The sequence below is a fragment of the Thermobia domestica genome, chromosome 10 (assembly GCF_964235325.1).
Source record: "Thermobia domestica chromosome 10, izTheDome1.hap1.1, whole genome shotgun sequence".
NCBI lineage: Eukaryota > Metazoa > Arthropoda > Insecta > Zygentoma > Lepismatidae > Thermobia > Thermobia domestica.
The window spans coordinates 181,486,497-181,502,893 of NC_137463.1; the positions used below are offsets into that span (position 1 = coordinate 181,486,497).

At 37.4% G+C, this 16,397-nt stretch overlaps 1 protein-coding gene across 1 annotated transcript in view; it reads right to left on the minus strand.

Moving 5' to 3' along the window:
* Positions 1-9,040: 9,040 nt before the first annotated feature.
* LOC145661698 (uncharacterized) overlaps positions 9,041-16,397 on the minus strand; it is a 99,194-nt gene continuing 91,837 nt past the window's right edge. Inside the window, exon 3 of the mRNA XM_081727030.1 lies at positions 9,041-9,210. Within this exon, the coding sequence (XP_081583156.1) occupies positions 9,041-9,210 (170 nt within the window). The remainder of the gene's footprint in view (positions 9,211-16,397) is intronic.

A 16,397-nucleotide genomic window follows, 5' to 3' on the forward strand; every position in this document is an offset into this window, starting at 1 on the left:
ACATTGAATAGTTACGGGTTGCATAATCTTCTAGGCGACACTATTTAGATATTGTTAATCCTTGCTATAAACGCAGGCATAAAAGTACGTTTCGCGTGATTTTCTTTATTTGCTTTATCAGAGCTTATTTTCATTATGTTAAAATTGTGTACCTCAAAAAGAGGCCGCAAATATCTTTTTGGTCTAAGGACGGCAAACGTGCCAACGCATTAAATCCGGCCCTGTGTATCCAAATCAAACAACGAAAAACTATGTACGTAGCACACTGATATATGAAATCTCGAAATCTCACAAAATTGCCTTAATTTTTTTTTAATGCAGATTTATTAAAAAAATATTCCATAGATATGTTCTTGTTCCATTTACATGTATTAATAAATACAAGAATGTTCTACTATGGTTCAACCAACAATAATAGTTAAAATTTAGATTGAATCTTCAAGGGAACTCCTTCGCTACTAAGTGGTTAGTGTTCGTGCCTTGGAGCCCAGGCCCGGCCTGGCCCGTGAATTTATAATGTGAAGCCCGACCCGAGTCCAAAATATGTTTTAGCATTCAGGCCCGAACCCCGCCCGAGTTCGTGTGTTAATCAAATGAGCCCGAAATAAGCCCGAATTTCAGAAACTTAATAATTAACGCTTAATTGTATTTTAGTTTACAGTAATTAGAAGTTTAATTTCAGTTGTGTTTTAAAAGTTCTTCAGAAAGAACGATTTAATAAATATCGTTGTACAGTAGAGCTATCTGTGGCGAAAACTTTCGAAAAATTGTACATTTGATGTACTAGAAGAAGGAAGTTTAAAGAACAAGGACGTTGACTTCAAGCCACCATTTCTCTCATATACACCACATCTCATCACACAAGAAGAGTTAAACGATGTGGTACAGAACTTAATCTATCAAAAACAAAAGCGGAAATCTTGGCTTCGATTTCAGGAGTGGAATCTATTGCAGAAAAATGTCAAAATTTGCACGTTTCGAACGCGACAGAGTAACTTTTTTCTTACTTTTCCCAGTGGTGCCCCCCCCTCGTGTCCATGACGCACCCCCCTCAATTGTCTATCCGTAGGTGTTCTTCCATGAGAAAAATATCTTTTCGATTAATTTTTACACCCTCTCAAACATATTTATATTGATTTTACCCCCCCCCCCAAATATTTCAATGACGCAGTTTGCGTCATAGCCCCCCCCTTGTGGGCACCCCTGCTTTTCCACAGGAATTGTGTTTATCAACAATGTCAATGATTTATTTCAAGAATTTGGCCATGAACATAATCGTATCATATCTAGCAGAATGGTGATTGTTCATTGATTCGTGCAAAATAGGTATGAAGGCATTACTGCTCCATATTTGTAATGCTTATCCATCCGTCCCAGTGGCGTATGCCAGAACTTAAAAGAAACATATAAGGTAATGCGTGATATATTGCAGTACATTCAAGTGGCGGAGTTATGAAAATCTGAAAGTTATTGCAACCCTTACAGGCATGCGACAAAGGTATATCAAATTTTGTTGCTTCTGTATGTGGGACAGCCGGGACAAAGTTAACCACTGCATGCGGAAAAAATTACCATCACGACAGAAATATATTCCAGGAATCAAGAACAGAAAAAATGTTATGTCAACAATTCGTGAACCTTTAAAATGTTTTTCTTCCGCCATTACACATCAAACTAAATCTTTGTCAAAACATTAAATTGAGATCGGCCACTGCTCAACCACCTGAAGACAAAATTTCCAAACCTAAGTGACACAAAGATAAATGAAGGCGTGTCCATTGGCCCGCAAATAAGAACTTTCATGCAATATAGTGAATTTGAGTGTACACTGTCGGATATAGAAAAGGTAGCATTGCAAGCATTCAATTTAGTGTGTTCTATTTTCTTTGGCAATGCTAAAACAGCAAATTACGAAACTATTGTTAGTGATATGGGGTATACCTTCTGCTTCTAAAACATGGGATGCCACATGTGTTTGAAATTACATCTTTTGGATTGACATTTGGAATTCTTTCCACAAAATGTAGTGGTTGTTACAAGGTGACTAGAACTTTTATTTTAAAAAACGGGACACATACGAATCGGCGATGGGGGGGGGGGGTGCTTCCACATTGCATTTCGAGTCTCAGCAGTGTTTTCAATTTACAAAATACACAAGTAAGAATGATAACAACAGCGATTCTAACTTAAGTACTACCCAAAAATACTTTTAACTACTTCAAAACTCAGAATTACCACTCGATTTCCACTTGAACCACAGATCACTCAATTCCCATTTGAATATTCAGAAGTTCTAGGCACGGCTGAATCTTCTCAATGAGTGTTGGTACGGAAGAGTGTAGAATTAGCATTGATCATTTATATTTTGAATAATAATTACGGGACACCTGGGTCATGTTTGCTTAAAAACGGGACATTTAGGCGTCCCGTTTGAGAATCAAAAAAAAAACGGGACGACGGTTGAAAATAAGGGACTGTCCCGGCTAAAACGGGACGTATGGTCACCTTGGGTTGTTAGTGATGAATAGGGCAACCCAAAAGCATAAAAAGCATAATGACATTTTACACATATGGTTGGTACCTTGAACATGGTTGTGGTTGTCTAAGGGTCCAGAAGAAACTAATTTTAAAAGCATAATTTTAGAAAATAAAGCATAATTTAAAATATACAGCACAATTCTTGGAAAATTCTGTTTAACTGCAAGTTTCACATACTATATTAATATTTTTTAAAGCCAGTATTTACAATCCAAAATCTTTGAGAACATAACAATGCAACAATGAAAAGCTTGTTTTTATTTCTGTATACTTTCGGTGTAATCCTTTGAAATGGAGGGAAGAAAAGAAAAGAAGAAGAAAACTTCCCGCCAATAATGAACAAACAATAGTTTTCCATAAGTATAACTGCGCAGTTATGAATGATGATTCGAAATGTGCAAAAAGTGCGCAAGAACTTCACAGTGTACCTCTTGAACTTGAGCACTTTCTGTATTTTTATGGTGGCATCTTTTACTTTCCCTTTCTGTGTATATGCACCTCTAAGGTGCACACAAGTGATAAAAAAAAAAAAATGACTCGAGTAAAGCATATTTCTTTATAGTAGAAAGTTCATTAAGAAACTGGTCGCATAAAATATTAATAAATAGATCAAGATATTTAGAATATTTAATATATAGTAAATATTATACATTATACACGATTAATGTAAAACAATGTTTGAAATTAACAATAAAGCATAAAAAGCAAAATTTGGAAAAAAAATAAAGCATAATTAAGCAAAAAATAAAGCATAATGTGGGTCGCTCTAGTGATGAATATGGATAACGGTTCCACCAGGGTATTGCAACATTTGAAAACCGGTTCAGTGGATAATGGAACAGTGGTATACTTACTGAAATTGCAGTCAATAATCAAAGAGACTCCTTCAGATAGATAGAAGAGAAAAAGATCACAATTGTCATTTCCGTAGAAATTTGTATAGACTTTTGTTTCAATATGTAAAATGCCCGTCCTATGTCTGCGTAACAAAATGTCATGTGACTACACAATATAAATGGTACATATTAGGAGGAAATGGACTTCGCATGTCTATTTAGCACCTCTGACATGGTTTCAACTAAAGGATATTTTCGTAGAAATTGGTATAAGCTTTTGTTTGTATACATATATTATATGTCTCATGCGTCATGCCTGTGTAGTGTAATGTTACATGACTGTACAATAAAAATAGTGCGAGTTAGGAGAAAACGGGTTTCACATATATTCAACACATCTAATTTGGTTAAAATCGCCTATTTTGAACGAAAGGAAAGAACATGACCTCAAATTTGTTGTACATTATTTTTTGGATAGTCTGCTTTTCGCTAACCTCCTAATATGAAAGAAAGAAAGAAAGAAAATGAATTGAACTTGTGAAGAAGATAATCTTCAAATTAGTACTTTCTGAAATTGTCAACTTGATGACAAACGTTATACTTGATCAGTTTTTATTATATACTTTTTTTTTATTTATTATTATTATTTTAGATTTTCAAGATCTTTTATTTCGAACGCTCTACAAGATATCATACTAGTCTTGTGAACAGCTAAAATGCAGATCGGTATGCACTTAAAAACTTGGAGAATGCAATCGACAAAGAACGAATCATGTTGAAAGCGAAATCCGAGAGTAGTTATCGATCGCCTCGTTTCTAATAGAAGGAAACAGAAGAGCTTCTTCTACCATACAGTAGGGCTATATAGAATACACCATCTATCATCATCTTCTCTTGCAGATGTTTGTTCCAGTTTTCTTTTTAACTAAAAAGAAAAAAAGTTCTTTTGCAAAAGAGGGTGGAATATGGAGGGGGCGCATATTCTCTTTATTTGTAAGCGGATAACAACCAAAGAGCCTCCACCTTATTATTCAAAGTTATCAGGTGAACCTATCTTCCCGACTGCTTGTTTTCAAACTACTGCCATTGAAGGAGAAAACCCCGACAGATGATCTCTTCCAATACTTTTCTTTTCTTTTTTTCCTTTTTTTCTTTTTAGTTGTTCATCCTACTCTTTTGATTCTTTTCTCCGCTTTCATTCTGTTTTTTGAGGACACTAATTTTAATCCCTTTCCACCCTCTCGTCCATTCTCGTTTACCCCTCCTTAATAACCCCCAGCATCATTTTCCCAGTTCATTCATTGAGACAAAAGTGATTAAGATTACTCTACTTTCCGAAAGAGGGCATCTGTATCGATTTTAAAAGTCTTATCAAAAGGAAGGTAAATAAAGTATTTGTAGACTGAGAGATCTAAGCAGTCTGGGTAGATTCAAAAGATTGACAATTCACTATCAATATAGTGGTAACTTCGCCTAATCGCAGTGGAATACCACTTGTGAAATCAGCGAAATCAAACAGCGCCGGGTTTGGTCAGACGAAAGATGGGTGATCGTTTGTAGACACCAGACGGTCGTAGGTTTGCGGCGTCCACCTAGCGTCGAGAAGGCAATTGGGGAGCAACTAGAAAGAAAGAAGTAGCTAAGAGAGAGTAAGTATTAATGGAGAAGGAAACCGTTGCGCTGACCACACATCATCCCGAGGGGATGAATATCATATGCCGGCTGGTAGACTTTGGCATCTCATGAAGGTATAGGGCCTAATAAATAATTGAATAATACGCATATATTGATAACTACAGAAAACCCTTATTTATTTCTTGCATCATATCTTTTGTAAATCCGAATTCAATTAATTTAAATTGTAAAAGGTGAAAATAAGCAGACGAGAGATCCAACGTAGATCACGAGCTAATGGTGCTATCACCACGAAGGACATGGTCTGAGTGGCTAAGCGCCATCAGGAATAGCATGTGTGATCGATGTGGAGAAGAACTGGATAGTGTAGTGGTTAACGCACCGGCATGCTGCAGCCCAGACAGCATGTTTGCTTGCCGCAAGCTTGCCTATCGCTTTTATTTGATTTTATTTCGCTTTGGCTTATACACAAAAGCTTATTTCTGCTTAGCGCAAGCCGTAGTGCGGGCAACCCACGCTTCGCTTGCGAGACGCTTTTCTTTAGATTGAAGTAAAAAGCCAGCGCGCGTTCGATTTTCAGTTGTTCTCAAAATCCACGTGACGCTGACCTCCTTACTTTCGGCGATAAGGTAGTGTTCGCGTTGTTAGTGTCTTGTTAGCATTCAGCTTGAATAAAGGACAAACTTAATTATTTTTTTAATTGTTCCGTCTAGTACACTAGTACTCTAGTCCCACGTACCTATAATATCGCTCTTTATTTCCTCATATTTCGGTAACTATGAGGCATAACGAATTGTAGTATTTATGTATAAAGCATAAATGTGAACATAGATGGCAGCAGATTTGAGCCTACTTATTTCGCGAAAGAATACAGAACTGTTGCATATATTTTAATATAAACTTCAAGTTTAACTTAAAGTTTACTATAAACTTTATCTGAACGCTGTGTTTAAATTATAAACATTTTTCTGCGTTTTCATATAAAAAGGTAGAAATTTCAAGTACTCGTGGCTAATATAGCAACATGTTAGATATTTGCAAGAAGCAACGGCGCGTTGCGTGTCACAACTAAACCGTAACAGTTATGCTTATTTTGATGTTTTGCAGAAGCGGATGGGAGACTTGGGTGTTTTCATGGTTGTGCATATGCTTCAATAATTGGGGAGGTGAGGGGACAATATATTGTAGCATAGATTTAGTCAGACGGTTAAATTATACTGATTTCATACTGTTTTATGTAAATTCGCTTAGTGCAAGATTCCATATAACTTCTTTGGCGTGTGTTTCGCTTGCAATAAGCTTATTAAAGCTTGCCATTGATGAGAATACGCTTATAATTGGCTTGCGTTTGAGATAATTTGACTTGTGTTTAACTTGTGAAGACAAGCTTGCCCCAAGCCTTGCCCAGATGTAACTAACTAGCTTGCCCCAAGCTTAAAGCAAGCTAATTGGCTTGCATAGTATAGCTTGCGGCAAGCTAATTTACCTTGCAACAGCAAGTTTGTGGCAACTTGCAGCAAGTTTAAATTGCTGTCTGGGAGAGATGGCACGGGGTCACTTGGGTTAAATAGATCACGATTTTGTCAGGATCTCTCGGGCCTGAATCTAGCTTCTCAGAGCCAATGTCTCTAACAGACCAGTGCAAACTGCAGTAGCCCAAACAGCATGGGCATCCGAAGGGGAGGGCAGGGTGGGGCCCGGGCCCCTTTGCTCACGAAAATGTATACGTAATATAGCAAACCACGTATATTAAATACCCAAAATACCAGACGTAATATAGTCACCATGGAGATGCCCCCCCCCCCTCTAGAAAATTTTCTTCGGGCGCCCCTGCCGAAAAGACCCGATGACTCGGAAACAGCCAAAGTGATATCCGGTCTACATTATCACTATAGAATTTTATAATGGATGTCCACTAATCGTTATCTGTACTCTGATAGGTGATACCCCTGATAGTTATCTCTACTCTGATAGCCCTTATATTTTAGTGTAGTGCTTTGACACACACACGCACAACAAGAGACAAAGAAAATGGTAGATGTTATAAAAAGAGAAAAAGAGAATCAGTTAGCAGTTTAGCAGACTCAAGGTTCTCCGTGTGGTCTCCCAGTCACCGGATTTGGTGAGTAACAGACTGACTTCTTCCTGATGTCAGGAAAGCAGGAGACCTGAGCTCGATACCTGCTCCGCCTGTGACGTACTTTTCCATCCTTTGAATTTCGTTTTTAATTTTCTTTTTTATCTTCAAGTGAAATATGTGTTCGCGGATAGGTGCATACTTTCTGGATATTTGGTCCCGAGTTTGATACAAGGTAAAGGAATATAGCAATGATTCGTTCTTTGCTGATATAATCTTGGTATAACAAGGCATATTTAACCCCGATCAACAATCAAGTCATGGTGTGTGCTGGACAGAGGTTAAAACTGGAGAATTCTATATAAATAATCTTCAATGGTTTCAAAGAAGAATCCAAGCTGTAGTAAAACGCGAAATACCGGAACAAAAAGGTGGGTTGTAAAAGATATTACTGCCCTGAAGGGAAAATCTGTCAGGAAAATAGGGATCTGAATTGAGACCTTGTATGTATGCAGTGTGCAGCTTTCACAGTGGCATAGTGGTGGTTAAAAATAGGGGGAATTGAGATGCACTAAAATCCCCTATCTCTTCTTTCTTTCTTGGTCTGCGCTTTCAAATCCATTCTTCGGGTGACCGCCATTAGCCCAGAGGCCAGTCAAGCTGATTGACATAAAAAGAATAGGGAAAAAAAAAGAAGCTTCAGGGACGTGATCCCATGATCTTGGGAGATAAGCCGCATTGTATTGTGGAACGAGTTCATGTGCCACGCGATCCGGCCTCCACTTTGCTTTGAAACACTAGACAATGAAAGCAGGGTGCGAGAAAAAAACAGCAGAAAATCTTTTGGTCTTGTTTGGATGGAAGGGAAGCGCAAACGAAGGGGCTATGACCTACAAACTTTCTCCCCGAATTGTACGCTTGTTGGATACGCCTATTTAGTTTTATGAATGGTTTACAACGAAGATAACGCTTCCTTTCTAGTTTTTCGACGAGTTCAATCCACGAAAAAACGTCGCCCCTTCGCTTCTCAAGGCCGTGACAGGGAATGGGAGACAACTTAAGTTGTCAATTTGACAAGAAAATAGATGAATAAAAGTAACCTTGTCGCAAACAAATTGAAATAAATTAATAAATTTAAGATTGTTATGCTGAAAACTAACTTGCACATTTCTATTACGCATTTCCTCCCCTCCCCATACATGAATTATATAATCAGACGAACTAACTACTAACAGAAATAAAATTTTACAGTGTTGGATGTTTAACTAATTTTTACTATTGGTTGTTTACCCATCAGGAAACATAGTTTAAGGTCCTTTACTTCTTCGCCTCCAATATCATCGTCTAGGACAGCGTTCTTCTCGAACGGTAGTATGGGGAGCACAGTCATCATCAATGTCTGCCTTTGTAGCCCTCTCAGATTGAACATAGTACAAAAAAGACAGAAAAAATCATGGTAGACAGTAAAAGGGATCACGCGCTAGAAATTTCAATTTCTTCCGATTGATGTCAACCGCTAGAGGATGTTTGCTGCCATCTACTGGTGCAAAATGTAATTTCTTCTACCTATGTTTCGATATTAGAAAATGGAATGTTTAAATCACTGTTACTCATACCCCAGTAAGCAAGCACCTCTACAGTAAGTGGAAAGTTGCCCTTAATTTTCCTTGATAGACGTAACCTTAGAACTCCTCTCTGTGTATGGCTTTCCCAAGTGTAAATTTCAAGTCAAGTCATGTTCTGATAACTTTGACGTATAAACCTATGTATGCTTAGACCAGATAAAACACTGAAGTCTGTGTAACAATGCTTGTAGGCATATGGCTTTGCCAAGTGTGGATTTTAAGTTATACTTGACAGGTGTGTCAATTTAAAGGAATTTTAAGGCTAGTCTAATATTATGTATAATTGTCAAGTCTGAAACAAGCTTGCAATCGAGGAACTAGCAAGTTTGCTATAACCTTGGTAAAGTCTGCAGCCATGTAAATGCAAACTTGTGCAAGTCTACAGATTTAGCCTTGAAGGTTTGAGTAAGGCTATTAAAATCTAGAATACTATTAGGGAAGGATGTTAACGACTTAATCGCATCAACGAACTCTGTTGTGATAATCGCTTTAGCTATATCTATTAGTATATTGCAAGAAATAGAAATCAAAAATTAATTTTTGTTCAGGAGTTATCGTGTGGAGTATTGGACGTAGTGTTACGTATTAACATTATATCTTACTTGTGTGATCTTAATAAAATTCTAATTGTTGAGAAACTCGAACTGGTATTATTATTATTATTATTATTATTATTATTATTATTATTATTATTATTATTATTATTATTATTATTATTATTATTATTATTATTATTATTATTTCAGACTTGAATCTGGAAATGTTTCTTCCACGTTTCTAGATCTTCAGCTTCCTCTCTTAACTCCCAATATTTTCTTCTATTTTTAAAATCATCGATCAGTTATGTTCTTCTTCTTCCTATTCCTCGCTTTCCTTCCATCTTTCCTTCTATGCCGGTATGAAGAAAACAATTTCTTCTCAAGATGTGTCGAATCCAATTAGTCTTTCTACGAAGGATGGTGGCTAGAAGCGTCCTGTTCTCTCCCAGCCGTTTTAAAACATTTTCTTTTGTCATTCTCTCTGTCCATTTGATCTTCTCCATCTTCCTCCAACACCACATTACGAAACTCTGTAAATATTTCTTCTCAAACTTTCGTAATGCCCACGTCTTCGTAATCCATATTAAAAAAAAAAAATGAAAGTGAGTATGTTTGTGACTTAAAAACTCTTGAACCACCAGACCGATCTCGATCAAATTTTCCACATAGATGAGGTTCGGGCTTGGGATGATTTTTATGATTTCACTTTGACAGTGCAACTTAGGGGAAAGGGAAGATGAGATATGTAAAAGTGATCGAAAATAAGCGATATTAGTGTCGAATCCATAGTTTTCGGGATTGCTGAGATGAACAGTAACAATTGTGATGCCGTTTAAGTCCAAATTCACTCATTTATAACCAAAATGAAACGTATTCTCCCCATGCGAAGAACGCTTATCCTGCTAGTAGCTTATACAGATGTATTATTATAAAATATTCTTTGTAACCTTCATTTACTAAGAAGGAACTAATAGATAGGCCTATTTCCTTCTGTTAATACAAATATAAAAGATTAAGGAAATTTTAATTAATTTTGTTTTAAAAAAATGTACATTCATTGGTATATTAACGTAAGATAGAAACTTATTTGCTTTTGCTGTCCAAGGAGACAAGAGAAGATAGCCCATAGAATATTCTCACCAGGCGCTTCTTCTTCTTCTTCTTTTTGTTAGGAAGGGACCAATACTGCAAACCACTACGTCTATGTAGTATTGAACGTGTATTATTCTGTACCCGAAAAGACAATAAGTAATTATAAAATACTCCCACCCAAGGGCGCCAATTTCTCTGTAAATTTGGGGGGGGGGTTCATTCAGATGCAGAAAGCATATATGAAGATTTTAAGGCAAATTGCATTCAAATTATGCCAAATATTGTAAATTTACAAATACAATGAGGGGCCCACACGAGCTTTGAGGGCCCCGGGACCCCTCGCCCCCCCAGGATCAGCGCCCTTGCTCCCACCTATATTTTCAGGAAAAGAATGATAGAGCTAGATTGTTTTTATAGAGAAGAGTACAGATCAAATTTTCATGCTACATTAATCCTTTGTCTGTTAAACAAGTATATTTTTATTGAAATGAAATGAAATGAAATCTTTGTTTTACGTCCCACGGTTATGCCTATATTTTTATTGAGAAAGTGTACAAATGTATGTTGAGTTAGGAAGAAAGTCCGGTGAGTATGTCCTTGAGTTTGACTAACTAAAGTGGTCCCCACTTTAAAGATAATTAAGAGAAATTCTGTTCTAGGGATTCATTATTACAAAACTCTTCTATGTTGTTTCATATTTTCTTATATATACAGGGTGTTTCAAAACAACACCGACAACGTTTGGGAGGTGACTCCTGACACCAAGATAAGACAAAAAGTAAGACCAACCTGGGTGCACAAATGCTTCGTTTCGGAGTTATAGCCTGTCGAAAACATGAAAAAATGAACTTTAAAAGATCCATAGCCCCAAAACTATGGGATCTATCGTAGTCGGGTCAAGACTTCAGTTAGGAACTAGTATGTGCCCTATCCAAATATCTATGTTTCAGAATCCTGAAGTACTTACGCAACAATTTTCATAGAGAAAGTTTGACTACATGCATATAATTTGAAGTACTCACCAACTACCGCTATAAAAATTGTTGTAGAATTGTTGCAGGATTCTGAAAGATAGATATTTGGATAGGGCACATACTAGTTCCGAAGTGAAGTCTTGACCCGACTATAGTAGGTCCCATAGTTTCGGGACTATGGAGCTTTAAATTTCATTTTTTCATGGTTTCGACAGCCTATAACTCCGAAAAGAAGCATTCGTGCACCCATGTTGGTCTATACTTTTTACCTTATCTTACTGTCAGGAATCACCTCTCAAACGTTGTCGGTGTTGTTTTGAAACTCTCTTTCTCTCTCTAGATATATATATATATATATATATACAGTATGTATATGTATGTATATATAGCATAAAACTCGACAATCTTAAAATTCTATAGCCTTCAAATTTTTTGTATATATACTTATTCTTTAAGTTTATGCAGCTAACTTTAACAATATTGTTAGCACGATAGTCAATGGTAAAGTGCTCACTTTTGGTGGAACTGTGAAAGGTTCTTGGTGAGATCCTAGGTGTTATGTATTTGTAGTGGACAGTATCTTATCTGTGAGTTTTTCTTGGGGTTCTCCCATTTCTTTCTACAACCTTCATTCCAACATTTCCTTCATTATCACATATTATTTTCTCAATTTATCTTACCTACAGACCATTGCGTTAAAATGAAAATTTTCCTATGGTAACTTCTTGAGTGGGAGAAAAATCTACGTAATATATCCTCACAGACATATACGTACATGTATATATCAGTAAGATTTAATTTTCCGGTGTATTAACTCTGTAAGTGACCTGTGCATGTGTAGATGTTACAACTTAACCTAATTAAAGTATACATATAAAGAGAGAGAATAAGCAGAATGACTCAAACTAAAACTTGTCCACTCTCTCTCACACAAAAAAGAGACAGTAGTTAGAAAGTGCTTACACCCATCATAGAGGATGCGACGTCATAGCCAAAAGGCAGCGAAAGGGCTAAAGTTAGGACTCAGCGCCAGAGGATGAGATGAGCTTTCTGGATGAGGAGATCCTTTTTGAACGAGCGGGACGGTCTAACTCGTTAAAATTCCTACAAGTTTAAATTTGCTTGCTCTGAGAGGAACGGCAGAAAACTGGAGTCTATCAACAAGCAAGAAGAGAAAGAGTCTATGTGCTGTGTTAACTAGTATAACAGCCAGGATAAGCTAGCGAGTGAGTCTCTTTTCCTTCACTTTTCCTCTAATGCTTCAAACTGCGTGTTCACTTTTGTACGTACGGTACGGTACGGTATGTTCACTTCACTATCTTTCAGTCAGTATTTAATGTTACACAAAGGAACTTTTGTTGTTTAGGATCGGGAGAAACACAAAAGTTTTAACAAACTACTAGAACAGGATCTTAATGAAGTATCTGTATATGGAAAATTTTCGATTGCAATGGTACTTTTTAATATTTGTGGTTCTAAGTCTGTGAAAAAAGTTGATGATCGAAGATACAATAATTTCTTTAATAAAAAATATCTTTCACTTTTACGTCCTACATTAATGTCCTTTGACTAAATGAGACAGATGATTAATGGAAGCGAATGATTATGAAATAATTTGTGGTGGAATGAGAAAGTGGGGGGGAACAGGACAACTTCGAGAAAATCCATGAACACGACTGTTAACACAAGCTCACACATTGGCCTGGGATCAAACCAGGGAGACCTCGCATTGTAAGCGGGAACTATACCGCCTTTTTCTCTTTTTAAAATTCGCCCCAACCGGAACACTTGTCCCCACGGTCTTCTAATCCAGTGATTTCCTTTTCGAGTCTAGTGCAGCACCCTCTTGAGTGTCCTGAGCGTCCTGCATCATCTTATCCCAATCCATCCATGCGCAAAGCTGAACATAAGATGTGGACGAAGCAGTCTAACAACCGTGGGTCGTGTTGGTTCAATGGTAGAGCGTTCACCTCTGGAGTATGATGTCCCTGGTTCGATCCCAGTTCGCGATAAGTGAACTTTGTGGTGGACAAAGGTGTATGCGGGTTTTTCTCGGGGTCCTCCCGTTTCCTTCAACTTTGCTCATTCCACCGTTTCATTCATTTCTCATCATTATCGTGTCCTTTAGCCCACGCAGTATAACGAAAACTGAAAGAGTTTGTTTCATATCATGTCAGTGTAAGAAACGGGAGTGCCCCAAGAAAGCCCACGGATAGGATACTGTCCACCACAAACTTACGTGACCAGGGATCGAACCAAGAACCCCACGCACCAGAAGTAAGAACTCTACCACTAAGCCACCGTGATCCCAATATAGTAGTTGGAAGGTAGAACCTAAATTAGTAGGGAAAAAAAGCGGGAAAATTAAGCTCAACGAAGAAGGAAATTGGCTACGAGGGGAAAACTGAATAAAGTCAAAGCTTTTAAATATTTATGCTCATCTGTTCCCAAGAATTGTGAGTTTGGACGGGGAAATAGCACATAGAATGCAAGAAAGATGCCGAAATTGAAATAAAGTATGTGGATTGTGTTGACCCCAGAATCACGATAACGAACAAAGAAGTGATTTAGAAAACAATGACTAAGCCACCAATGATATACGGAGCAAAAACATGGCCAATAAAGAAAGCACAGGAAAAAAAATTGAATGTTATCGAAATGAGAATGCTGCGCTGGATGTGTGGGATAACAAGAAGAGATAGAATGAAGAATGAGAGAGTGAGGGAAACAACCAAAGTTATTGAGATATCTAAGAAGATCCCAGAAAGAAGACTGCAGTGGAATGCCCATCTAATGAGAAGAGCAAACTATTATGTGGTCAGAACAGTGAAAGTAATGAAATTGCATGGGAAGAGAGGTAGAGGAAGACCAAGAAGGAAGGAAGTGTGTATGGTTAAGAATGACTTCAATGAGAAAGATCTAACAGGAGAAGAATCCGGGAGAAGGCTCATCAGAAATGTCAATCTCACATAAGTGGGAAAAAACGGAGAGAAAGAAGAAGATAGCATATTGATTAATATATTTATATCAAATTCACGGAAAGTAGAAAGGGCAATTGACATCCCTGGACCGTCAAAATGACAGCCCTACTCTGAAAGAGTGTCTGTTTACACTGAAAATGCTTCTCGTATCTCGTCACGAAATTTATGTTTTGATTCGTCTCGCGTGCAACTCTATTGAGAACAATAATTTCGCCCATTTAATAGCGTCTTCAAAGTTCAAAACAACCATCATATTGTCAGTTATTACTGAGACCGACAACTGAAAGAAAAAAGTGAGGAGCTTAGTAGAGTGCATAATTTCATGCACTTTTGCACGGGCTATACAAACAGTTCGTGCTGACTAACAATAAATTTTTCAAGTATAAAGCTATGAGCTAATAAAATGTTAGCTTGTATGAACCTAGCACTTAAGAACTAAAAACATTATTTTTCTAGGAAAGTACGACGTTAGCTCTCATATATTCTCATGCAAAATACCATAATGTCCTATTTATAAAAGACAAACTCTTAGTATGTTACGTTGATTTCTAATAGTTGCCTTCCTGACACTAATACATGTCTCTAGCTTGCCAATTTAAAATTATAACTTAGTAACAAGTTACAAGCTGTATTGTTTGAATTTAACTGTTTCAAAATAGAACAAGGCTGTAATCATATTTAGAATTGAGCATTAACACCTGTAGGCATTTGTGTCTTTCTACAGTTTTACAAGGTGTCCGGGATGGGACTGACGATTTTTAAAAATGTATAGTTTTAATATGATCATAGATACAGAAAAAAAAAAAAACATTCATATTGAAGGAAAACTCAAAAAGTTTTGTTCAGCAAATTTTCATACTTGAACAACTACCGGTGACGGCGCTAGTATCGCCGATAAACAGAAATGGCGTCGGCAATCGAAAAGGCGCAATGCGTGTGGTGGTTTGCAGAGACAAAAAGAGTTGTTCAAATTCAACGAAACTTTCGACGTGTTTACCAAAAGGACTCTCCATATGCAACAGTATCCAGGTGTAGAAGAATCAATTTTTATCAACGGGGAGTGTAGTGAAACAACACAGAGGTGGTAAATCGCGTGTGCCAGAAGAAAATGTGGAAGCAATAAGAGAGTGTTTTTCACGTAACCCGAGGAAGTCAATTCGCGCAGCGAGCAGACAATTGGCAATTCCAAAGTAAACAGTGCATAATGTGGTACACAAACGATTACGTTTGCGCGGATATAAGGTGCAATTGTTGCAAGAAATTAAGCCCAACGATAAGCCACAGAGACCAGCATTTGCTTCTGAAATTCTGGACAGGATTGATTATGACCATAATTTCCTATTGAACGTTGTTTTCTCTGATGAGGCAACTTTTCACTTGTCTGGCTGAGTTAACGGACACAATGTTAGGATATGGAGATCTGAGAATCCGCGTGCGTACATAGAACATTCTAGAGACAGTCTCAGATTTAATGTTTGGTGTGCTTTAACACATAATGCAGTTAGAGACCCCTTCTTTTTCATAGAGCAAACTATGACAAGAAATGTGTTCTTAGACATGTTTCAACGCTTTGCTGTTCCCCAGTTACAACATTTGCAACCTCAAGTGATATTCCAATTGGATGGTACCCCGCCACATTGGAGCCTACAAGTGAGGGAGTACCTTGATCCTGAATTTCCTGGCCGTTGGATAGGCCGTGATGGTCCAATTAGGTGGCCTCCACGCTCTTCTGATGTTATTTCCCTGGACTTCTTCCTGTGGGGGTATGTGAAAGACCTTACGTATTCTGATGAAAAGGTGCGTAACCTTGATGAACTGAAGAACCGTATTAGGAATGCGATTGCTTCAGTAACATCTCAGATGTTACAGAATAGGTGGAGAGAGATTGAGTTCAGGCTAGATATTGTAAGAGTTACAAATGGAGCTCACGTGAAGTTACACTGAGTTAGAATCACTTGTAAGTAAGACCAAATAAACTTTTTGAGTTCTCCTTTAAAATGCATGTTATTTTTCTTCTGTATGTCTGACCATATTAAAACTATATATTTTTAAAAAGCGTCAGTCCCATTCCGGACACCCTGTAGAATATGTGATGATTTA